Here is a 24224-nt window from a genome sequence, read left to right as displayed (position 1 = left end):
ATATAAAGGATAAAGCAATATTTGGCTTGAATAATTAGCTTGATATTTAAATTATTATTTAAATGGAGGGAATTGCAACACTTACATGGACAACATTCTGGTAGAACTAACATTCATTTTGGTCCCGGAAAGGCAGCTGTGATCTCTTAACACTATCACAGCTAATGGCTTCCACTTTGGGGAGGAAAGTGGTGCTTCATTTTTCACTGTCTCCAGAGAATGACAAGCTGATACAGATTTCTTTTAAAACACTGAGAATCTTGCTCAGTCATACCAAATTATAGGAAGATTTGGGCTGTCTGTCTCCCTTTGATTTGTGACTGCTGCACCCCTTGACACAAGAACTGTACTTAAAGCTGTCGGACTAAATAACGCACGACGTATTAGGCGTGCAGTTAATGAGGCACACAGCTATTTCAATAGTTCACTGTCTCATAACAATCAGTCCTTCAGCCTTCCTTCTCCTGCTCTATACTGTCTTGCTGCTTCTGTGTGCCCTGGAGCTGACCTGGCTGCTGTCCCACAGCTGGTTTAGTTCACAAAACCTGGAGTAAGAAGACAAAAAAAAAAACAAAAAAAACCAGCCCCACAAAAAAAAAAAATCACCCTCAAACAGCTGTTTAATTAGCAAACTAATGTGATCTGGTAGACAGATAAGGACTAGAGCCAGTGCAAGGGAGAGGAAAGGCAAAGAGAGACCATTTTCACCAGCAGTGATCTCCTGTGTTTGGCTCGCCTGTCTCCTCAAACCTTGCACTAACGGCATTAAAGCATGTGAGTTTTGGTAGGATGATGAAGAAAGCTGTTATCCTGTGGAACCACTTCAAGCATAAAACATTTAAGGGTGGCTGCAGAACAGTATCACAGCTCTTTTGCAGCATCTAATCTAGCATGCTTCAGCAGTACAGTCAGTGATGAAACACAAATCAAGTAAAATGCAGTTCTGGTGTATTTTTTGAGCTCTGCGTTTGCTTTATATCTAAATGTATCTACAGATTGAATTCAGCTATCTTCTAAATTGCATAACTGATGCCTATTATTATTATCTATGGTTTCTTCAGCTGTTAAATCACACAGGTTTGTCTTCAACTCAGTTCTGTCTCTATAAATTTAAGAGAAGATTTACCAGCCAATGCTACTGGTTTTTTTTGTTTTCTATTTGTTACACTAACAGAACTTATGAACTTGTTCACTTCTAAAACCCTTTTTGCTTAACAGTGATTATTGAAAAAAACCTAAATTAGGTTAAAAAATTTTTTTTTAAAAGGTTTTTTTTTTTTTGGAAATTTTGTATTTCAGTGGATGGAAAAGACATCAGCTGGCTCATACGTGTTTCGTAACAGCCGAGCTGAAGAAAGGGAAGCTGCCAAGCATGCAGAGGATCAGCAGAAGAAACTGGAAGCTCTGTTTGCACAAATTCAAGCAGAATTTGAAAAGCATGAAGGTAAAGCAGTCATTATTTCAGAATATATATTAAGAACACATAAACATTTTGGACGTTTGCAGATGAGTTTCAAGAAAATTGCAAAAACTTCTGGTGATAGAGAAATGGTGGTTGGGGTTTGGTTTCTGCAGAGGTTGTCTGTGTGTTGCATGATTTGTTGTTCTTTTTATACTTCCTATGTCTTACAAAGTCACTTACATGTTTTTTTCCCGACTTTGCAACTGCCTAGGAGACTCTTTGTGAACTTACTGGTCACCAAGCTACTAAAAAAAATTAGCATTGAGATAACATTTCGAAAATGGTACAAGATTGTAGAATTCATAACTGCACTTTCTTCAAAAAGCCAGCAGTGTTAATGTTTTGCCTAGAGGTGGGTTCTACTAGGGATGTATCTCAATCGGCTGAACACCAAGACTGAGCACTGAGCAATTTTTCTCACAAACTCTGTGGGACTGTGGAGAGATACTGAGGTCAGTGGCGTTAATAAATGGGACAGATGTCCTGGTGAAATAGGGCATGAAAAAGCCTGAGGTATAAATGCCTTTATTGCCTTAGTCTTACCTAGCAACACGAGCCTTAAGGTACTCCACACTATGGAGGCCAGGGAAAGGATTGGATCAAGGAAGATATACCTTTGGTGAAAGAGGTTTGGTTAGAGAATACTAACCCAAGGGTCCACAGGCCCCCATGGAATGCTCATGAGTGCTGGGAGAGCTGATTGATGTTACTGTGGTGACTGGGAGAGGTGTCTGAAGGCCGGAGGAAAGCAAATGTCTCCAATCTTCAAGAAGGATGGAAAGGAATACTCAGACAACTCACTGCACGCCAGTCAACCTGACTGTGATCCCTGAGGTTTTGGAGGAACTGATCTTGGAAACCATTTCCAGCCAAGGGCAAGAAAGCAATAGGGAATAGTCAGCAGGGATTCACCAGTAGGTAGTCATGACTGACCAACCTGATAACCTTCTATGATGAAATGACTGGCTTTACTAGTAGAGAAGCAGGGAGCGATAGATATTGTCTGCCTTGATTTCAGGAAGGCTTTTGACACTATTTCTATTAAGATCCTTCTAGATAAACTGATGAAGCATTAGGGGTGAGCAGACAATATGCAGTAGCCAGGCCCAGAGAGCAGGGATGAGTGACATGAAGTCTAGCTGGAGGACAGTTAACTAGTCATGTAGTTGTTGACCCCAGGGATCAACACTGGGTACAGTCCAATTTAACATCTTTATTGTTGATCTAGGTGATGGGACAGCGTGCCTTCACCAGATGTGCATAAAAGGCCCTGGGGTCCTGGAGGCATCAAATTGAACGTGAGCCAGCAATGTGCCCTATTGGCAAATAAAGGCTAACAGAGGAGTGCTGGCCAATGGATGTGATCCTTCCTTTTACCCAGAACTAGTGAGGCCACGCTAGATTTAGATCGCACAGTTCTATGATTCTATGAGTCTACTGTGCTGAAGGAAATCATCAAAGATGAATCACAATTAATGGAGACAGTAATAGTTAATATAAAGAAGATAACTTGGCTTTTAGCTGGTGTCTCTGATACAGAATCATAGAATCATAGTGATTTGGGTTGAAAGAGACCTCTAAGATCATCTAGTTCCACCCCCTCTGCCATAGGCAGGGACACCTCGCTCTAGATCAGCTTGCTCCAAGTCAGTCAATCTATCTGTCCTTAGATGAAAGCATTTTGTGGTTTTATTCTAGCAATGCCTACATACTATCATGCTTCCTACATAATTTTCCTTTGCTTTTGAAGTATGCTGGTTGTTGTACTCATGTAACAGATTTTTTTCAACAGAGAGAAACTGCAGAAGAGCACCAAGATCGCGCGTAGTCACCAGGCAGCAAATCCATAATTTGCAAGATGGTGCAGAACTTTATGAAGCAATTCAGAATGCACCTGATCCCAGTTATATGGAGGTAACTGTACAGCGTACCTGGCTAATTTTGAAATATTATGGAATCATTTCCTATGTATCTTTATATATTTAGTATCTCCTGCTAAAATCAACCACTAAATTACTTTTTCTTTTTGTCACCTTCTGAAATTTTCTACAGTATGCTTAGTGCTAAGTAAATGAAGATTTAGTTAAAAATTTGGAAAATATTTTAATGAAGTCTAGTTAAAATAGATGAATAATGTCTTAGATTGCAAAAGAGAAGCTATTTTCTCTTGATATATTAAAAGGACAATCATGTGTTTTTTATACCTTTATTAAATATTTGTGGGTGTGTAGTCCTTCCTAGCTGTTAAAAATTAAATACACACTTCTGCACGTCAAGGTCCTTGACTGTCATAAAGCCATTATATAAAGCTGTGACTTAATTTGATAACATGTTACACATATCTGTGGTGATGGCACCTGGATCATGGAGGGTTGGTCAGAACAGTAATACTCCCAATGATTTCAGCAGAAATTCACTGTGTTAGCTCAGAGATAGCAGCCTGCTGTGACTCTTCTTCTTACAGAAATTCTTTGCAAAATGTCTTATTTGTTATTAAGCAGGCAGACATGCCTGCTGTATGAAATAATTCACTTATGTTTTAAGCAAAAATATAATTCTTACTAATTACTATGTAATTGTATGTAATGTAATGCAAAGACAACTGAGCATCAGCCAAGTACCAGTCAAGATTGGTGACCCCAGTTGTGTTAACAATACAGCATTTAAAGTCCTAGAAGTTTATCAGTTGGATTTTCTTGTATTAAAAAAAAAAAAAAGACACTGAATACATTTTCTCTTGGTCACAGGGGTATCTCAGTGAAGATCAGTTAAAAGCTCTGAATGCTCACAAGCAGCTGATGAACGATAAAAAACAAACTTGGATACAGGAAGAATTCAAGAAGGCTGTAGAGTCTGCAGAACAGGAAAAACATGGTTGTTCCAAAAGAGATGTGTCTGCTGTATGGAAATTATTTGTAGTAGACTATAGAAAGCAAGAAAAACATAGAGGTTAGTACTTGGAAAATTATAAATAAGCTTTATTTATAATTTATCTGTACAGGAAACTGGCCAACATAACAGGCAGACTTGAAACTTCGAGTTCCAGCTTGCATGTTGCAGTTTCCAGTTTTGTTTAATAACCTTTATATTAATATTGCACACCTAAATCCTAATCTGGCATTATTAGGAGTGATCCTGAGTATCTGGCGTCCACTGCTAGATGTGTGTTCACTGCTGAAGGAAGGCAATCGGTACAGAATCTACCAGCTGTCAACATCACAGTCCAAAGGAAGATCAGACTCAACTAACGTACAGTTATCAGCAACAAAGAAAACTCAGTATCTACAACTATCAGTAAGTGCTTTAGTTGCATAAAGATGTATCATCAGGAAGCACTGCAGTCTGTATAACAGTATGAGGGTTTATTTCAGGTCTCGCAGAAGATGCTGCTGCAGATTTTCTTTCCAAGAAAGGCTCTAAAATTCACCAGTTTGTTGGATCCTTCTTATCAGCCACCGTGTGCCGAAGTTGATGTAGTTGGAGTTGTAATATCTGTTAGCAGAACAGGTATGTTGTGGAGATAACCCATCACCCTAATATGCAGGCAGGTAATTGTTTTCCTAAAGAAAATAATGTCTTCATTATTTGCTCAGAATTTAATTCTATTTTTTTCTTACTTTCAGGATTCCCTAACATGGTTTATTTATCTGATGAAAGCTATAATCTTGTGGCAGTAAAAATCTGGGCAGATCTCAGGCACTTTGCTATCGAAGATATCGTTGTCCGCTGTTCGTTTGTTGCTGCAAGCAACCTTCAGTGGCAATCTGAATTCAGATCAGAAATTCCTGTGCTAGTGGCTGGAGATCTTTCTTCATTCTCAGCCAGCCCAAAGGAAAACCATCTTCAAGAGAAGTTTAATGAACTGCGAAGGATGATAGAGGTAACCCTTCAGATTTTTAGTTGAATGATTAATTCTAGCTATTGCGGCATTACATTTGTCACCAAGAAGTCTGTCGGTACTAATAAAACTTAAGTAGTGCACATCGTGTTGAATTAGGGGGGATTTTGTTGGAGATGGACTAAGATGTTAATGCACTTTGCCTGGAGGACTCTCTGTATCACCTACTGGATATCTTAACTGGTTTCATTTCCCCTCTCCCCGCCCCAGCTCAACACTGCTGCCTTAAGCATGTGCTGCAGAATCTTCTCTGGCCAGCAAACCCATTTCACTTGTCCACAAGGAATCTGTCATGGACTGTTGGACTCTTGCCTTTTTACAGTTCGAATTACTGTCTTGCTTAGTTGAATGCATTCAGTATCAACCAAAGAACTGTTGATTTTAATTATTTATTCTTAATTTCAAATTAAGCTGTGCTAAAAAGATCATCTTGGTCATGCATTCTCACTTTATTGCACAGAAAATTTTACATACATATTTTTCTTGCAAACAGTAAAAGGAAGGTGTATTTTCTTCCATGGAAAGTGCAGCAGACTTCAGAGTTGTTGATTGGATGTACAGTAAACTTCTGGTGGGAGCACAGCAAGAAAACAAAGCCTGACTATTCAGTATGTGAGCATGGAATACTTAGATAATCTTAGAAACAGCTGTTATGCACTGTAATATGTTCTGCTTTATAGAATGTGGACTCCTTTTGCTCTGATGCAGAAAGGAAATTGACAAATTTGCTCCAGAGAAATTGCTCACTTACACCCATTTTACCTAAAAGATGTGGTTTGGAATGCTTTTCTCCTTCCTGCAACTCAGGCCTTTATGCAGAGGATAAAAGTTCGGTAAGCTACTCGTAATTAGTCTTGGTTTCATACTGCTATGATGTACACTAAGGATATAAGCAGGTTTTTTTACTGATGGTCTCTACTTTCAGACCACCCCACAGGGTCTCTTCAGAGCAATGCAAGCAGATCAGATGCAATGAAACCCTTGTGTGGGTTGGGACTGTTACTCAAAAAGAAATCCCTAGACTAGACTTTCTACAGGCAGTACATGGAAAATACCCTTCATGGCCTGTGTTTCAACAGCATATTTTAAACACTCTGAATTTTACATGAGGAAAATGAATCCTCCTTTCCCTGTGGGTGGTTTATTGCTTCCTCGGTCCTACTGTGAAGATTATCTGACATATCTCCAAGTGAGTGGTCAGGCACTGGAACAGACTGCCCAGGGAGGTGGTAGAGTCACCATCTGTGGAGGTGTTCAAGAAACATTTAGATGTTGTACTGATGGATGTGGTTTAGTGGGAAATGTTGGTGTAGGTGGGCGACTGGAATAGATGATCTTAGAGGTCTCTTCCAACCTCACTGATTCTGTGAGTCTGTGACATCACTGGGAGGAAAATTCTTCATCTGTAAATCTTTCTTCCATGTGTGCCCTTGTTCAGAGGACTTTTCTTCTAGATATCTCTATAGATGTAGGTATTTCATAGACTTGAGAGGGAAGAGGTATCACCTTGCAAATGTCTGCATTTTACAGCAGCACTACCAAAAACTGAGTAAAACACTACTCTAAGATTCTTTTAAGGCTGCTGGAGACAGGTTGTTCCTCGTGTGCAGTGCTGAGTGCAGTCAGAATAAAAATATTTCCTCTCACTGGTTGTGAGGGAGGTGGAAACACAGTGATAAAAGGTCAATAAATGAGGACTAAGTAAGTTTGTAAGGCATCCCTTTCCAGTTCAGAGAAGGTGCTAATATTTGATGCTGAAGCTTTAGTGGTATACATCAGTTTGTTAAATACACTGGCCAAATTGAAACAAATGAGCATTAAAAGTGTTTTTAAGCTATGCACGTGTTTAAATGATTTGCTGTGTAGTAGCTATCCTGTGTGTGTGTGTGTGCTACTTATCTTCATGGTTTTTGGTCTGTGTTCTGTCCCTTTTTCCTTCAAACCTTTTTCTTCATTCTTCCCTATTTAATAACCGGTAGAGGATATTTCCAGTGCAGAAGGCTCAGTTAACTCAATTTTATAGTGACCACTTTGAATTCTTACCATCTGGCACAGCAAAATTCCTCTCCATTGATCTCAGACATAGTGCAAATGTGCTGTCTTAGTGTGCATGTAAATGAACTCATCAGCTATCAACAGTTGAAAAAAAAACATCGGTCACTCTCAGAAGTTACCAAACCAAAGGTAACCCGGATATGAATTATACAGCAACTTTTGTATCCGTTTTTGCCCTGTTGTATGGAAGTAATTGAGGAAGATAATTGGTTTTTTATTCAACATGAAATTTTTTTCTTTTTAACTAGATCTCTTCCAAAATTGAAATGAAGCATCCGAGTCCCTTGTCAGCTAGCACACCAAATACAAAGCTTTTCCCACAAGGCTCAGCAATAACGCCTTCATCTGCTGTAAGTAATGAGAACCATCCCAGAAACAGCAAAAAGAGAAAAGCAATGGACTTCCTTAGCTGCATACCTGCCCCTCCATCACTGACACCCATCTGTTCCATCATTTCTCCATCTGTAAAAAAGGCCTTTCGGCCTCCGCGAAGTTTGGGCTCACAGCACAGCAAGTTATCAAAAGAAACAAACCCAAATGCTGGTTGTGTCACCCCCAGTAGAAAACTGAGAGAAGCCATCCAGCTTTCTGATAACGACCTGGTTGCTGATGAAGAACTTGCAATGATTAATACACAAGCACTCATAAATACTGTACCAGAAGAAAAGAAGATGGATTGTGTAAATGAAGACAGTACGAGGGCTTCAAACTTATCTGGTGATACGAGGGCTAATTCATCTGGTGATCTTTCATTCAAAAATAGTTCCAGATCTACTAAGGAAGCAAACAGTTCGTTGAAAAGCAGCTCTGAAGGAGCTGATGCTCTCCAGAAGGACACAGAGGAACGTGAGGGTTCGTTATCGATCCGCAGGGTGCTGCAAAGGCGCAGATCCCACAAATGCCACTAGATGCACGTGTACAGTACTGTGTGTATTTCAAATTTAAATGTTTTTACTTTGTACATTAAAGCCTGATTGTAATAAAGTTACATTACAAAATTCACGAAATGCCTTTCATCTGCAAAGCAAATAATTTAGAGTTGAATGGCACAAATATGTAGCATACAATAGCATCGCTGTGGCTGAAGGTTTTAAAACCTATTACTTTGATTCTAACTTATTCTGAAATTACAGCAGTGCCTTTGTTTCAGTCTTGAGCAGTTTTTTTATCCTCGATAGCAGTAGAGTGGTTGTTTGGCTGCCAGGAGTAACAAGGCAAAATTAACAATTCTCCCAAGCTTATTGTAACCAATCACAGCAGTTTTATTCTGAAATATCCCTCTGCAATTCTGGCGTAATTCTGTACCTTTTTCCTTAAAACTTTCTTTATAGTTCTTAAAAAGGTTTTAGAAAGCAGCTGTAATGATGGAAGTTTGATTCATAGCAGAATGACATAGAAAAGTATTAGCAATAGATACAGAGTCTACAGGCAGCCTCGCTCTTACACAGACATTATGTGTTCCTTTACACCTTATGCTTCTCTGACCATGAACTGCTAGATGAATCATAGCTACCCCCATGTCTCCTAATGTCCAGGGTGAGCTGCCTTCATTTCCTATTGCAAAGCAGCTTGCTTGCTACCATCCTGCTCTATTACTGCTGTCTGATGTTCTGTACCTACTTTAAAAAACTAACATCACTAAAGTTGAGTTTTAGCATCTCATTTCGTGAGGCTTCTTGATAAGCGCATGTGAGTAGGGTTTAAAAATACAGATAAAACTCTTGCAGGATGGCTGCTGCTTCTCATTCAGCCACTTCATAGTGGAAGGAGTTAATTTCTCCCTTAGAAACACTTTTCCCTTCCACTCTCCCTCTCTGCCCTTTCTTAAGTTGTTACTTAGTGCAAAACAGTTTGTACTTCCAAGGTCAGGTACTTGGTAGCCTTGTGCTACAGCTATTTAGAGCTGTTTCTGTAGTGCTGTTCCTTCTCAAAGTTAATGAGTGCTCACCTAACACTTGTGTTCCCTTCAGGATTGCTTCCTCTGGCAGTCCACTCTCTGCAAGATTAAAGGCACAGTTTGGTGTGTTTTTCTCCTTGATGCTGGAGATGCTGTTTGGGTGCATTAGAGCTAAGGTAAGAACAGCATAACTCCAGGCAGCAGATGTAAAGAGGCGGAAGATCAAATCTTACTACACTATCTTAGTGCCTGTACCTCTCTCAAAGCTAGAAGCAATGCTCCAGACAAGGAGTGGGAAGATGCATAAAATCATAAAGTAGTAGAATAGCAGGAGGTGACCACTGCACAGGGAAGGAATTGGCCACACAGTCTGTAAGAATCTAGGAATGTTTGGTGTTATCTGTAAGTGAAAGAGCAATGAAGGAAAAACAAATGTGAGGCTCTGCCAGTAACACATTTTGCCATGAGCATGAATGCATTTCAGTAAAGGAAGAGATGAGGTTGTACAGTTTGTGCAAGGGACAGTGGTCTTGGATCACTCAGATTGGAGTGACACTTAACAACTTCAGATATAAAAGTCTCATTTAGAAAAGTAGTAGAAAAATAGAAGAATAAAATAGTTTAGAAAAAAAAAATGTAAAACTAGAGATTGTTACACCCTGATAACAAAAGCACGCAGAGGAATGCACCTCTTCAGTAAAACACCAGGTTGTTTGTGGGTGCCGTGCGAGGTCTTCTGCTTGAGAAGGCTGCAGGGGGGTTGGCACAGGCACCCAGGCCATAGGCTGCATTTGGTCCAGGGGAGCTTTGGTCTTCTCTGCTTGGTTTTTCAGAGTGAAGAACACTGTGGAAGGTAACATAATGCTCATATTGTTCTTTCATCTGTTGTATCTTTTGTCGAGGGACGTCATGGATATTTTTTCTGTAGAGTCAACATGAACAAAGAATGCATTACAAGTTATCTTAAACTTGCTGTGGTTCCTGCTATGTTCAGGCCATAGGCTTGATGACCTATTTCTATGTTTCTACTTCATTCTTTTTTATTTTTGCTAAACTGTAATCCACCACTACCTAACTTCTCAATGGCATTTTGAAGACTGCTGAGAAAATGTAGCCAAGCATTTCTGTGGGCAGCCAGGACATAAAAATATAGACAACTGCTTTGAAACACGTCCCAGTAAGAGTTATGTAGAAAACACGTATGTTATTTTATGTGAATGTTGCTGGGGTTTATTGCCAACAGCTTGCTAGCCTTGGGATGAACTTCCACACATCTGGAGAGAGAGCCCAGATGCTGACTTGTAGCTGTCGTTGCCTTATCTGGGTGCACATCCCAGAGAAGTCCTACCTGTTGTGGCTCAGAAGTGATGAGGAGGCAGTGTTGCTGACTCCATAGCAAGCAAGAGAAAAGTAAGGAACTGGCAAGAGAAACACTGTGAAATGTACTGCTTATGGTGGAGAGGCTAGCCATGGTGACGCCAGATTTATACATGAAGTCTCAGGAGGAGAGGAGCAGCTCAGACATGCAGGGTTGTCGGGATGGACCAGAAACAGTCTTTGCAAAGCCTGCCAGGGACATCTGCTGTCTGCACACTCTGAAGAGCCACCTTTTTACCATGTAGCTGCAAAGAGCACAATTTACTACTGTAAATTTTGCACTACAACCCTGCTGTTGTTATTTACCGCGTTACGTTTTAGGGTGCATGAAGAGAAAGAGTGCTGACCTTCCTCAGAGCACAGAAGTGAGAAGCAGCCTGCTGTAGCAAAGGGAAAAAATGTACCTCGTCAGTTCTCGAACATTGAACTTCCAGGGCGTAGCTGGCTCTCGGAATATAACTTCATAGCTATATTCACGTGCCTGAGGAAGTACACAGAAGTTTTAGATTTATGGCTGCCACGCTCAGCAGTAGCCAGTCTTCCACACCCTTGAGATTTTTCATCTGGTCAAGAGATGTCTCATATATCCCCAGGAGGCAGAAAGAAGAGAGCCACAGATCCCACCAAGATGTTTGTCTGATTCCCAGCTCGTCTGTTCCTTCTTACCCAAAGGATCTGGGTCTCCCAGCAAAACTTGTCTCAGCCTCAGTAGTGACCACAGTGCCTCCCTCCCCACGACTGCCCTGGCTCTGGCAGTCACAGGTACTTCAAGAGCTACGTGTTGGAGCTTCTGGGAGTGTCACACTGTTTCCAGACACTCAAGCTACAATGCTGTCTTTTTTTTTTTTTTTTTTTTTTGGTGGTAAAGCATACACACACACACATGTACATACATATATATCGTTAATACAGTTATTCAAAGAATCATAGAACGGCCTGGCTTGAAAAAGACCACAAAGATCATCCAGTTTCAACCCCCTGCTATGTGCAGGGTCGCCAACCAGCAGACCAGGCTGCCCAGAGCCACATCCAGCCTGGCCTTGAATGCCTGCAGGGATGGGGCATCCACAGCCTCCCCGGGCAAGATTGATTGCTTTTGGTTTGAAGGGGATAAGCGTTGCCTCCTAAGGACATTACAGAGTAGCAGAAAGGAGGCAGGGGCTCCTGCTGGTCTTTCTACACCTTGTTCCCCTCTACCTGAGGTCTATCATTTGCTTCACAGTCACCCAGAGGCAGTCACAGCTTCTGCTAGAGGAGCACGCCCAGGACTTCCAGCATCACTACGCATTCTTGCCTCTTCTAAGCTTCTATAAGAGCAATACTCAGCCTCAAACCTCTTAAATCGCAGGATCATAGCCAAAGAGCGTGTAGCTGTGCTCAAGTGTGAGTGTAATGTTATCAGGCTGTATCATAAAACAGTACTAAGAATACTGCCAGAACTGCTGCAAACAGGTATCAGTGGACTATCAAAGATTCTTCTGGCTGTATTTTTCACAAGTCTTAAACTAAAATTGTAAGTCACCTTGATAAACATGTTAACTCTTACGTTCAGCCAGTTTCAAACTCAACAGTTTGGAAACCACTGTATCCATGTTCCTGTTGACATTCTGATTGCCAGGAAGTTACAGGGCAAATTCAAAGACCCTTTAATCTTTTCAATAATTATGCCTTCACTGAGGAACGCAGCTGACTGGATAAAATAAGTACCTACACCCCCTTACCCCTTTCTCCACAATATAAATTATTAACCATAATTAGAGGACTGAGGGAAAATGGAAGTAATTATTTTCAACCTTAAGAACTGTTCAGTTAGATCACCTCCTAAATATCATGGTTAAGCATACAAAAGCAATAAATCATAGCTTTCCCTACCATCATCACATATGGCTTCATTTCCCAAGCATGGATGTTGGTATTATCAATAATAACCGGGCTTTTCCCATTCTTCATTGCTTTGCGTGCTGCAATGTAACACATTAAGTAAAGCTAAAATGTATTAATGGCAGACTGAGTCAGGTCTTTCTAGCCCCAAAGTGCCCTTTCTTTGCCCACCCCGGCACACCTGGCTTCCCAAACATTGTGTTTGTATCTCCCTCCCAAACCCAAGCAGAGCTCAGCAGGTGTTTCCTGGTGGAGGTGATGCAGCTGAGCAGCAGGATCTGAAACTCTTACAGAACATATTTAGAGTGTCTGTCTGAGCACTGGGTATTTACAGCAGATCCAAGTGACTGTTATTTCCAAAAGATTCTGTTTTGTGATCACAGCGTATGTTTGCCATGGCAGTCAACGAGTTTGGAGCACAGCCACAAAAGCATGTTACATTTTCTTTCTGAAATAGAAACCGTGGTGACTGCATTCCCAAACTGTCATTAGGTTTGTAAGTATTCCTTTTGGCTATCACGAATTCCTCGTTAACCCACTCGCAGCTCAGGACAGACATCTGAGAACATACAGTCTGTGCAATGCTGTGCACACAGCTGTGCTGAGTGCCTGCACTGCTGCTATGAGCACGTCACCCTGCTGTGCCCAAACTTCAGCACTGCTGTCTGTTAGCCACCATTTTGCTTCCAAAAACAGTACCTACCATCACCAACGTTTACTCATTATCAATTCCAATTTCTAATGCTGTAAATAACTCAGAAGTGGTGAACGTTTTCTTAAGCAGCACACCAGGAGCTTTGGTGTATGGCACTACTCTGAGATATTTTCTCTGGGTGCTAAACTTAAAGGCACACTACAAAGAAAAACTATGCTGAAAAAAAAACATTTCAGTCAATTCAGTCACCTCTCTTCTGGTTCCATTTGTGTGCATCCTCTAGGAAGTCAGGGTCAAACACATATACACCATTTCTAGAAAAGAAGTCATCAGTACTAAGAACTACAGCGCTGGGATAGTCACATTTCAGCTGTCTGAAAAAAGAAATGAAAGAAGGATTAGTGTGTGCAAACACATGCCTTTCACAGAGAGCATTAAATCAGGAGCCATGTGAGCGCTCTACAAATTTGCACATCGCTTCATTTTGAAAATGCCAGGTAAAAGAGCTCTGGAAGTGATGTGGTCAGTAGATGGACACACAGGAGGGAAGGAATGGAGCCTAAAGGATGTTTGATTTCTTTAATTCAGCAGAGAAATCTGCAGTGTACTACCAACGTGAGTCTGTAATCACAGTAATAATTCAATTTTCTGAGTTATTTGGGAAGGCACGAATGTACAGTAAAGAAATTGCTGCTAATCCCATGGAAATTGGTCTCAAAAGGTGATTTGATCACAGGAGTTTCATTACAGAGAGATTTTTGAAGATAACTCAGAGGAACAGCTTGTCATTTAGTGAGGATGACCCACAGCTGTGGCTGACAAGGGAGCTCCCTGTGGCTGGTGGCAGAGAGCAGCGCCCCTCTTCTTTACATTGGCGTGTATCCTGCTGCGGTGCCATGGAGCTGTGACACTGTGCTGCTGTGAGCAAGTGAAAATGCTCCCTAATGGTGGCTCACATTCTTCTGCAAGTCCTTAGAGAGCATAAAACCATCCTGATGCAAAACTGGGTTTCCATTTGTAGTGCATCCATGGGCTGAACTGTTTATTTTCTCAGACAAGGGAGCGTTGGGAGGAGGAGGAGGGAGGGAATCCCTGTGAGAAGCCAGGGTGAGCGCCCAGCACAACCTCACTGCTCACCATCTCCTCAGGGCCCAGAAGCCAGTGCAAATAAAGCAAGGCCAGTCCAGAAGCCTCGTGACTGCGACGTGCACGGTGCTGCCCTGCTATCTCACACTGCATTCAGTCCCCGTGACTCAGCTCAGCTCTTCAATACATCCCCGCAAGCGACAAAACAACTATTTCTCAATGTCTTATCTGGCTGAGCAAACGCAGGGAAAAGGTCCCTCTGGGTAATCAGCAAAAAACAGACACCCAGGCTGAAAAGGCTTAATTCTGTCATTTCCAGCTCTGCTCAAACCAATTTCATCCTAATCTGCCCACCAGAAGCAATGCTTTACTGGGGTTGCATGTTGCTTTAATGGAATAAAAGTCAGCTTCTGACTTTGTTCCACCCTCACTGTAACTTCTATCAATTTTTGATTAATTAACCTCATTTTGGGGTAGCGACTGCCACAGAGCAGGCTGATGGCTGGCTGATGGCCTGTGCTGCAGCCCCTCCTTTACATTCTGGTTAGCAGCTACATGTAGTCTTCTTCTGGCTCAGAAGTGTGTTAATCACCCAATTCCTGCTGCACAAACAGATCTAACAAAAGTCAAATACTCTAAACTTGGTGCCAAAGAATTCTTACCACAAAGAGCAGAGGGCATCTACTGCTTATCTGCGTACTCTTGTGCTGACACACGGATAGATTTATCTCATTGCCCAGTGCCTTACCTCTCCATTGCTTTACCACCCTTCTTACCAACTCAAAATGTTACACAGTTTTAGCACACACATTACTTAGCTATTAGTGCAAATGCAAAGTCACAAGACCAAACTTGTACTTGAAAGGAGGAAAAATAGGGCACAAAATGTATTAAGAACAACAAATCACTGACACATTCACTATATTCATACTAAACCAAGTCCCACTAACAGGAAACACTAAGCAGGTGTTTTACATTCTGCCTCTTCTGCTTTGACATTTGGCTTTCTAAAACAATGTGACTGAAGTTGACAGCTGCTTTCTGCAATCCTTCACAGCCCATGCACTCCTAACCACTCTGTGCAGCAAAAATACCTGTTTTTTAGGAAAATATACTGCACCTATATAAAATGAGGAGCTGGGGGTGACGTTATTACGAAATTTTGAGCAGCATCCATCACAGTTAGACCAGTAAGTGTAAGCCATACTAAGGAGAGGAAGAAAGACAAAATCTCTTTGCGAGACCAAGGGTAATTACATGCTGTATTTGCATTAACAAAAAGCCACTGAACTTTAAGCACTGTGTTGCGATAAACAGCATCTGCCAAAAGTTCTGCACTGGTTTGCCTACATGGGCCACTGAACTGCTTAGCATTGTGCTGTCTTGCAGCAGTTACACGGTGGTGTGTTACAGACATGGAGGTTGTGTCATGGTGTGTTACACTGCCCAGCAAGGCTATGGATGCTCCCTCCTTGCAGGCATTCAAGGCCAGGCTGGATGGGGCTGTGAGCAACCTGCTCTAGAGGGAGGTGTCCCTGCCTATAGCAGGGGGTTGAAACAAGGTGATCTTTAAGGTCCCTTCCAACACAAACCATTCTGTGATTTATCACAAGCAAAAGTTTGCTCTGCTTCTCTCTTTTTTCCCAGATTGCCATGCTGGGGGAAGTACCTCATTAGATGGACACAGGTGGAGAAACAGCTTTCAGACACAAAAGCAGCCAACTTCATGTGTTTGGGAACTGCTAAAAACCTTGGTGAGGTCACAGGCAGCCCCAAGAGCAGCTGAGGGCATCAGGGAGACTTGGGATCAGTGTAGGCTCTCACCTCCTCTTCCAGCTCTATGATGGCTGCGATGATTAAAAAAAGGTTGCTCTGCTGTGGAAAATACAACTGTGCTTCTGTTTGGCCACAGAAGTGTTGAAACAGCTGAGTGTATAGAGAGGGGGTTTTAAAGCATTCTAAATTATTCATCTGAAGAGCTGTTCCCATGATTTATACAGTTTTCGAAGTCTCTTTTTTTATTAATAGCATCTTCAGCACTTTCAAATAATCATTTTGGAGTTTAACTGCATACACTTCTGTCTTCACAGACAACAAAATTATTATCCAGGCTTTCAACTGCATGGGAGCTTGGGAGAAGTTTTCACAGTCGCTGATAACATCATCGGAGAAAGAAAGCCCCAGCTGCATTTCATCGGCTGAAGCCTCAAGATGCAAACTCCTTCCAAGGTAACATTGATCGTAACATTTATAGGATCATTTAGGTTAGAAAAGAACTCTAAGATCATCAAGTCCAACCACTAACCTGGTACTGCCAAGCCTACCATTAAGCCATATCCCTAAGCACCACATCCACACATCTTTCAAAAAGCTCTAGGGATGGTGACTTAGCTACTTACCTGGGCAGCCTGTTTCAATGCTTCACAACACTCTTTGTGAATAAATTTTTCCTAATATCCAACCTAAACCTCTACCATGCAACTTAAGACCATTTCCTCACGTCTTCTCACTTGTTTCTTGGAGAAGCCTCACCTCAACCTCCTTGCAGGCAGCTGCAGAGAGCAATAATGTCTCCCCTGAACCTCCAAACCAAACAATCCCAGTTCCCTCAGCTGCTCCCTGTAAGATTTGTGCTCCAGACCCTTCACAGCTTCGTTGCCCTTCTCTAAACACACTCCAGGGCCTCCGTGTCTTTCCTGTAGCGAGGAACTGAACACGGTACTCAAGGACCTTAAGTACTAGCACCACGCACAGCTAGTTGTTCTGGTCACTCTTCCTTACACAGAGCTTTCCTGTGGCACTTTCAACATAAAAATCAGAAATATGAGGAGCAGAGCACAACCTGCCGTGTTTTGACAACTCCTGGCACCCTGAGGACTTTGGCCTGGCTCACGGCTGCCGGGCAGCATGACGGGGTGTCCACACCTTGCCCATGGGGTTGGGAGCAGCAGCTGCATTTCGCAGAGCAACAGGCTGCATGTCACACATTGCAGAGAAGTACCCAAAACATAAGCATTTTGTATGTTTGCAGTAGTGTGTTGCCAGCTGGAAGCAGGAGTTGCAGAGCTGATAAGGAAAGTCCACAAACAGCGACAGAGCTGCAGTTCTGCAGTAGAGTTGGGATCCTGGGGGCAAGCCAGGCTGGTTCAAGATCTTACCAAATGCAAGGCTGAACAAGGGACTGGAGGAGCAAGGAAGAATGGAGCAAGTGGGAGAAGGACTGATATGTAGAGTTATAGGGAGCTCTGTGGAGAAAGACCTGGGAGTTCTGGTGGACAAAAAGCCAGACATGAGCCAGCAGTGTGCTCCTGCAGTCCAAAAAACCAACAGTATGCTGGGCTCCATCAACAGAGGGTTGGCAAGCAGGGACAGGGAAAGGGACAGGATTGTCCCTTTCTGCTCTGCCCTCATAAGTCCCCATCTGGAGTATGAGTCCAGCACAAGAATGACACTGTGCTGTTGGAGTGGGTCCGGGGGGGGGGCAATGAGGATGATCAGAGGGCTGGTGCACCTCACCTGCGAAGACAGGCTGAGGGATTTGGGCTTGTTCAGCCAGCCTGGAGAAGGCTCTGGGGAACCCTCATTGTAGCATTCCAGCACATAAAGGGAGCTTATAAATGGGAGGGAGTCCAACTTTGTACACAGGCAAATAGTGATAGGAGAAGGAGGAATGGTTTTAAAGTAAAAGAGGAGAGACTTGGAAGTTAGGAGGAAAATTCTTTACTCAGAGTGCAATCAGGCTGCCCTGAGAGGCTGTGGGTGCCCCATCCCTTCAGGCACTCGAGGACAGGATGGGGCCTTGGGCGGCCTGAGATGGTGCTTTGTAGCCCTGCCCATGGCAGGAGTTGGGCTGGGTGGGCTGTAAGGTCACTTCAAATCCAAACCATTCCATGCATCTAAGATTCTACAAAACTGGAGAAGATGTAGCTTATGTCAAGCACTGATGCCTCAGTGCCAATGTACTTTTCACCTTTTGTTTCTCTGTCATCTATTCAGGATCCATTCTTTCTGCACTTCACAGTGGAGTACAAGAATGACCCCCATTTCAAGTGATAAATAAACAGCAGTGGCTTAGAAGTTGCATATTTGATCATTCCCAGCCTAGTGCTTGAGTGAAACTGCTCAATATGTTGCACAAGTTGTGTATTTCCAGCCAAAACAGACTCTATTGTGAAGCAGATAAGAACTTGCATGTGACTAGATTTTTGGAGATGTTTTTGGAAGCTGTACCCACTACTGCACCTCAGGTAACTGTTTTCTTAGTGCTTGCCTTGATTTGATCATAAAACACGTACTGTGAAGTCAGGGAGGCACGTACCCATGTGGAGGACATTACTCACATCTGACAGAGGCTCTTGGAAATGTAACTCGCTCTCTCTCTTTCTTCTCCCACACTGGTGGTGAACAGCTAACGGAGCCAGTGGGGCAAACCTAATAAATAGGAGGTTCAGGAAAGCATATCCTTAATAGTGAAGTAATTGGAAAGATTTGAAATTTGCCAGTGAGCAGAACAAATCCTCATTCTGCCTTGATTACTGAATGTGTCACAGGTGGCTCCTTCACTGCCTTTACCAGCAACAAACAAACAGACCAGAACTGACCAGTCCCAATGCCACGCCAGCTCCTCTGAGCTGGTACAGTGACTTGGATGGGGAAACTGTTTCCACAGACACTGTGATCACATCTCGCAGAGCTGTACCCAACCAGTGCTAAGCGATGCTGAAAGGTGTGGGAATCAAGTCATCAGCCCCAGCTTGCCACTGGAAAATGCTCTGAAGTGACAGAGTGAAAACCGGACAGTCTGCTGGAGCTATCAGTGAGTTGAGGTATCAGCAGTGATAACATTCATGGCTCATGACATTTCTGAGTGCTGTAAAGCACAGCTTACAACAGAAATTCTGGCCGATAATAATGAATGAAGGGGGATCTGTGTGAAAGCAGCAGAAGAAACAGCAGAGCAAAGGTTAAAACAATAGCATATACTGCTAAACAGCAGTGAAGCTGGGAGATGTGTCCTCCACCCACACACCTCGAAGCCAGCACCCTGCTGAGCTCAGAGCAGATGGATTGCCATGGGAAACCTCTGCAAGCACCTTCTGATTTCAGCCAGACCACTTGTGCAGTGTACTCTGATGCACCTTTCCTCTCGTGCAGGATCGTGCACAGAGCTTGTTGTACTAATTTAGAATCATTCAGAATCATAGAATGACCTGGGTTGAAAAGGACCACAATGAACATCTAGTTGCAACCCCCCCGCTACGTGCAGGCCCACCAGCCACTAGACCAGGCTGCCCAGAGCCACATCCAGCCTGGCCTTGAATGCCTCCAGGGATGGGGGTTTTAATTTAATCTAATTTAATTTTAGTTTGATTTTAGAAAAGTTTAGTTTTTAGAAACGAATTTCTGCTCAGTACATTGCAGCAAACAATGTGGGATGTGGGAAAAGCAAACAGCAGCACTTTTCTTGGCACAGTCCTTTCAAAACTTAGGCAGTGCTAGTGGAGAGGTGCTAAGTGCAGTTCTCACAGCTGCCCTTTGAGCCCCATCCTGCAGTAACACAGTTAATGGAGCTAAGTGCAGAACAGGTATCTCAAGCACTCATCTTATATAGGACTAAAGCAACGCTTACAATTCATTTTGCAAATTTCTCATTAATAATTAACCTCTATTTTGACCTAAAAAAAAAAAAAAAAAAAGCCATTTATTTGCATTGGTTGAGAATACACCCCCAAATCATTACATTCAGTCTGTACTATGAGAAAACCCAAACTCCTCTGGCAGTGATGGGACCTGTGCTTAAATGATCTCTTTAAGAACAGACATGCAGTTGGACCTTCACAAAAAGTACAGTCTGTGGACATTCACTTCAGAACCCGATCCTGCAGGCCGCCTGTAAGGCAGAAGACCCCGTCCTACAGAAGGGGCTGCCCTGCAGACGAGGAGCTGCAGGTTCAGCCTCACTCTCTGTGCTCCCACCTTTTGCAGTCCGGCCGTTTTGCTGCACCACACAACGTTGTGATAACGAGCACGGGGCTCCTCAATGCCCGGACCTGGAGGAAGCCCACAGCCCAAGCGGCTCAGGTTGGAAGAAACCTTAAGATCACGCAGTTCCAACGCTCTGCTGGTGCAGGGCTGCCGGCCGCGAGAACAGGCTGCCAGGGAAGGCAATGCAGAGGGCCGTGCTGCGAGCACCAGGAAACGTCCCGTTCTATCGGAGGGTGAGCGCGGGCGCTGGGAGCCGCGAGGCAGCCGCCTGCGCGACGGCGGACTGGGGCTGCGCTGGGTGACGCTGCTCAAAGTATCCTCGCGTATTTTGGACCGGTTTCGGAGCAGCCTCTTCTGCCCGTACCGCAACCGCTGGTGCCCCGAGCGGGGCTCGGACAGCAGAGGAGCGGCAGCCGCAGATTGTGCCGGTTTGCCCCGTCACAAGAGGAAGCGTTTCAGCGCCCGCGATCAACCGCAAGGAGCGCTCGTCCGCTGCTTTTCGCGGAGCAACAAACATCGCGGCTCCGCCGGCACAGCCGAGGCCCCGCCAGAGCAGGGCCCCTGCCAAGCTCCGCAAAGCTCCGTGGAGAGGACGACGGCCTTACCTGGCCAGCGTGCTCTTCCCGGAGCCCGGCAGGCCCCGCAGCAGCACCAGCGTTTTGCCGAAGCGCCGCGGGGAGCGGCGGGGCGGGGGCTGCAGACTGAGCCCCCCCAGAGCGCGGAGCAGCTGCTCCTCCATACGGCACGGCTCGGCGCGGCTCGGCACGGGGCCCGGCCACGAAGGAGGAGGCGGGCGCTGGTGGGGTGCGGCCCGGCCCCTCTCTATCACAACACCGTGCATCGCCGCAGGCTTGGGCGGGGCGGACGGAAAGTTGCGCGAGCGACGGGGAGCTGAGGGTGGTGGCTGACAGCCAGAGCACGAGCCGGCCGTGTGCCCAGGCGGCCAAGTCGGCCCATGGCAGCCTGGCTTGTATCAGCAGCAGCGCAGCCAGAGGCACTAGGGAGGTGATCGGCCCTCTGTACTCAGCTCTGGGAGGCCGCACCTCGAGTGCTGTGTTCAGTTCTGAGCCCCACACTGCAAGAATGACATCGAGGCCCTGGAGTGTGTCCAGAGAAGGGCAACAAAGCTGTGAGGGGTCTGGAGCACAAGTCTGATGGGGAGCTGGGATTGTTCAGCATGGAGAAGAGGAGGCACAGGGGAGAAAACAACACAGGCTGCGCACCTTGGGATGAAAGAACGGGTAGCAGACATTGGTGAAGCTTGACGTGAAGAGATTGAAAATTAATGTTAACTAACAGGACAAGCAGTGAGGGCTGGAAGGAAGAGGATGAGACCACTGGTGCACTGTTCATGCTCTGATACATGTGGCAACTCATACAAATGAATTAAATACAAAAATTCAAGCCTCACTGCGCTCATTAAGATATACATGTACATTGCAACCGGCTTCAGAAAGCGACCTTTTAACACACGTAAAATACTTACATACATACATATACATCTCAATTGCAACTTTTATTATGTGCATAAAGCAGCTGATACTGAGGGAGGAAAAAAAAGATAACTGCAGATTCACACCAGAAATCGATACTGGCTACTTTCTTCCAGGTTGCTCCTTACATTTGAAATCCTTGGTTGCAAACTGAAGTCCTCTCCTGGTGGAATCAAAGTGAAGTTTCTGTAACAAAAGAAAGAAAAGATTTTGTTGGAATACCACAATAGTGCAGACTTCAATTGTGGCAAATCTGACCTTTGGACTAAAGAATTCACCTATCTGAGATTTACAAAGCCTGTTTCTCTCTCATACTCAGCTGTTGGCACTTTTTGTAATAACTGAAAAGGAACAGAGAGAAAAGCAGAAAAGAGAAAATGCAGGGAAAAAAAAAATCAAAAAATAAAAGAAAAATGGAAAAAAAGAAGAAAAGCTGGATGTCAAAATAAGAGCTAACAAGGTCTTAGCAATCACTAGGCTGAAAAAACAAATAAGGAGATGAGTAACACAGTGGACACTTTATTTTTTTAATTTTTATTTCCTATTTAATCCCCCCTCACCCCATATCTTTTATTTCCTCTTATTCCCCGCTGGTAATTATGCTCTCTCCTTAAATAAGTTTTAGGCCATGTTTTCTTGGAAAGCTCTAGAAAGGGTAGGTGAGGTTTTCAGGTCATAATTCTGGGTGCTGTTTCATGCTACATATTAAAGGATAGAGATTTTTAATATCCTGTAGCAAAATAACAACTGGAAGAGTTGCACCCTGGGAGGGTATAGCATCTTCTGTTCCATTAATGGAGGACTGGTTTAATTTGCTTTGTATTTTTCAGATCATTTTTCATTCCAACCTAAAGAGAGGAATCAGCAAAGCACCAGATTTGCAGCCTTGTTTGTTCCAGTTCTCAGATCTTCTTGAAGCTCTTCATTTATTGTGACAACACATGAAGTACCAGGTACTCACTTAACAGCATGTTTTAACTGGTTTTCTCGGGTATTTAACTGGTATTCTCTTTAGTATTTGTTTAAGTTAAAAATACAAGAAACACTGAATGGAATTTGTGAGTAGGAACTGGAGATCATCTTTTTTTGCCAGCTCTTGAGTGATGTTTAATTTAAGGAAGTGAGAATTAAAACCAAGTTGTAATAGTAGTCAAATTTTTATGATTCCTACTTTTTCACAGTAAGAGGAGCAGTGTCACAAATCCATTCTCAATGTTCAGGCATAAATATACTTTTTTCCTTTTATCTACATCTGGGAAACTTGCTCAGACTTCTCTTTCCTGCTCAGTTCCAAGGACATCCTTGCTTTTGCCACCATCACACCTGCAACTCCTTAATATCCTGCATCAAATACAAGATGTTTTAATATCAATGCCCTTGGAGATAGGATTTCACCCCTCCTGTCACTTCTCATTCATCATCACTGATTTGACCTGGCTGCCAGTCATCTCACACTCACTCTCAGGTGATTCTTTGCTGCCTCATCTCTTGGGCAGAGCCAGAGAAGTCGGAGCATCGGCTCAAGCGCAGAGTTCTGCACACCAAAGCAAGTCTGCACTGTATGCAAAGCAATGCATGGATGACAATTCATCCCAGCCTGATGAGAGTTCAGGCAGATCCCTTTGGCACGTGTGTTGAGGTGAGCTCACCCAGCTTCAGTCTAGCTGCAGAAGCACTGCATCCAGCAAGGGGAGACGCCAGCAATAGCACAGCCAGGAAAGGAGGACTGATAACATGTCATCAGGAGATTTGTCTCACCCAAACAACCCCATGGGGCTGTCCTAGAAGATATGTTCCTGTAGGGAGTTAATGCTACTCCTCAAGCAAAAACATGCCTTTATTTTGTAATAATAATGCAGATAAATGCTTAAACTGCTATCGGCTTTTGTCAGCTTGCTCTACAATTCTATCGGCATCTGGCAATGGGAGTTTCCGGTCTAAGAGCTTTTAGGCACTAAAATACCACCCTGTTTTCACTGATCTCAGCATTTTATTATTATTATTATTATTATTATTAATCAGGATCTCTTGCCTAATCTCCACAACAAATACTGATGTGCTGCCCATGCTGCTCTAGGAGCTCTCAGAACTACTTTGGAGTAACTCTATGTTTTCTTGGTGAAACACAAACATTGTCCACTCTCATTTCAACAAAAACAGCCTCATGGAACAATACAGAATCATGGTCATCTGACTAAAAATTAAACAGCATTTAGCCAATAATTATTGGGACCATAGAATCACTAAGGTTGGAAAAGACTTCTAAGAGCACCAAGTCTACCCGCCAGCCCAGCCCACCATGCCCACTGAGCCCATCCCTCAGTGCCACATCCACACGGCTCCTGAATGCCTCCCTGGGGAGCTGCGCCACTGCCTCACCCCTCCTGAGAAGAAATTCTTCCCAGTATCCAACCTGAACAGCATCTGGCACAACT

At 43.5% G+C, this 24224-nt stretch overlaps 3 protein-coding genes across 6 annotated transcripts in view; 1 reads left to right on the top strand and 2 right to left on the bottom strand.

Moving 5' to 3' along the window:
• The window catches only part of BRCA2 (BRCA2 DNA repair associated), a 37698-nt gene extending 29134 nt beyond the window's left edge, over positions 1-8564 (top strand). For all 3 annotated transcript variants that reach the window (XM_048934600.1, XM_048934599.1, XM_048934598.1), the window contains exons 20-27: positions 1300-1444; positions 3255-3376; positions 4210-4411; positions 4590-4756; positions 4834-4969; positions 5086-5342; positions 6041-6193; positions 7664-8564. In XM_048934600.1, coding sequence (XP_048790557.1) covers positions 1300-1444; positions 3255-3376; positions 4210-4411; positions 4590-4756; positions 4834-4969; positions 5086-5342; positions 6041-6193; positions 7664-8323 — 1842 coding nt within the window. In that variant the 3' untranslated portion in view covers positions 8324-8564. The remainder of the gene's footprint in view (positions 1-1299; positions 1445-3254; positions 3377-4209; positions 4412-4589; positions 4757-4833; positions 4970-5085; positions 5343-6040; positions 6194-7663) is intronic.
• Positions 8327-21435, bottom strand: N4BP2L1 (NEDD4 binding protein 2 like 1). Its single transcript, XM_048934609.1, has 5 exons — positions 20902-21435; positions 13475-13599; positions 12562-12650; positions 11094-11170; positions 8327-10234 (listed from the first exon to the last, which is right to left on the bottom strand). The coding sequence occupies exons 1-5, from the start codon at positions 21135-21137 to the stop codon at positions 10006-10008; spliced, it is 756 nt and encodes a 251-aa protein (XP_048790566.1). The 5' UTR covers positions 21138-21435; the 3' UTR covers positions 8327-10005.
• Positions 21436-21459: 24 nt separating this feature from the next.
• The window catches only part of N4BP2L2 (NEDD4 binding protein 2 like 2), a 44398-nt gene continuing 41633 nt past the window's right edge, over positions 21460-24224 (bottom strand). For both annotated transcript variants that reach the window (XM_048934601.1, XM_048934602.1), the window contains one exon: positions 21460-21975. The gene's annotated coding sequence lies outside the window, so the exon portion shown is untranslated. The remainder of the gene's footprint in view (positions 21976-24224) is intronic.

This window comes from Lagopus muta, chromosome 1 (genome assembly GCF_023343835.1).
Source record: "Lagopus muta isolate bLagMut1 chromosome 1, bLagMut1 primary, whole genome shotgun sequence".
Lineage (NCBI taxonomy): Eukaryota > Metazoa > Chordata > Aves > Galliformes > Phasianidae > Lagopus > Lagopus muta.
The sequence above is the reverse complement of the archived record's forward strand: the minus strand, read 5'-3'. Positions and strand labels throughout refer to the sequence as shown.

Excerpts from the sequence above, each read along its gene's own strand:
- N4BP2L1 (XM_048934609.1), bottom strand. The coding sequence starts at position 21,137 with ATGCACGGTGTTGTGATAGAGAGGGGCCGGGCCGCACCCCACCAGCGC. Across the intron at positions 12,651-13,474 it reads CAAATGGAACCAGAAGAGAG|CACGCAAAGCAATGAAGAAT; the intron begins GTGACTGAATTG and ends GTTACATTGCAG. Across the intron at positions 11,171-12,561 it reads TGAAGCCATATGTGATGATG|GCACGTGAATATAGCTATGA; the intron begins GTAGGGAAAGCT and ends GTACTTCCTCAG.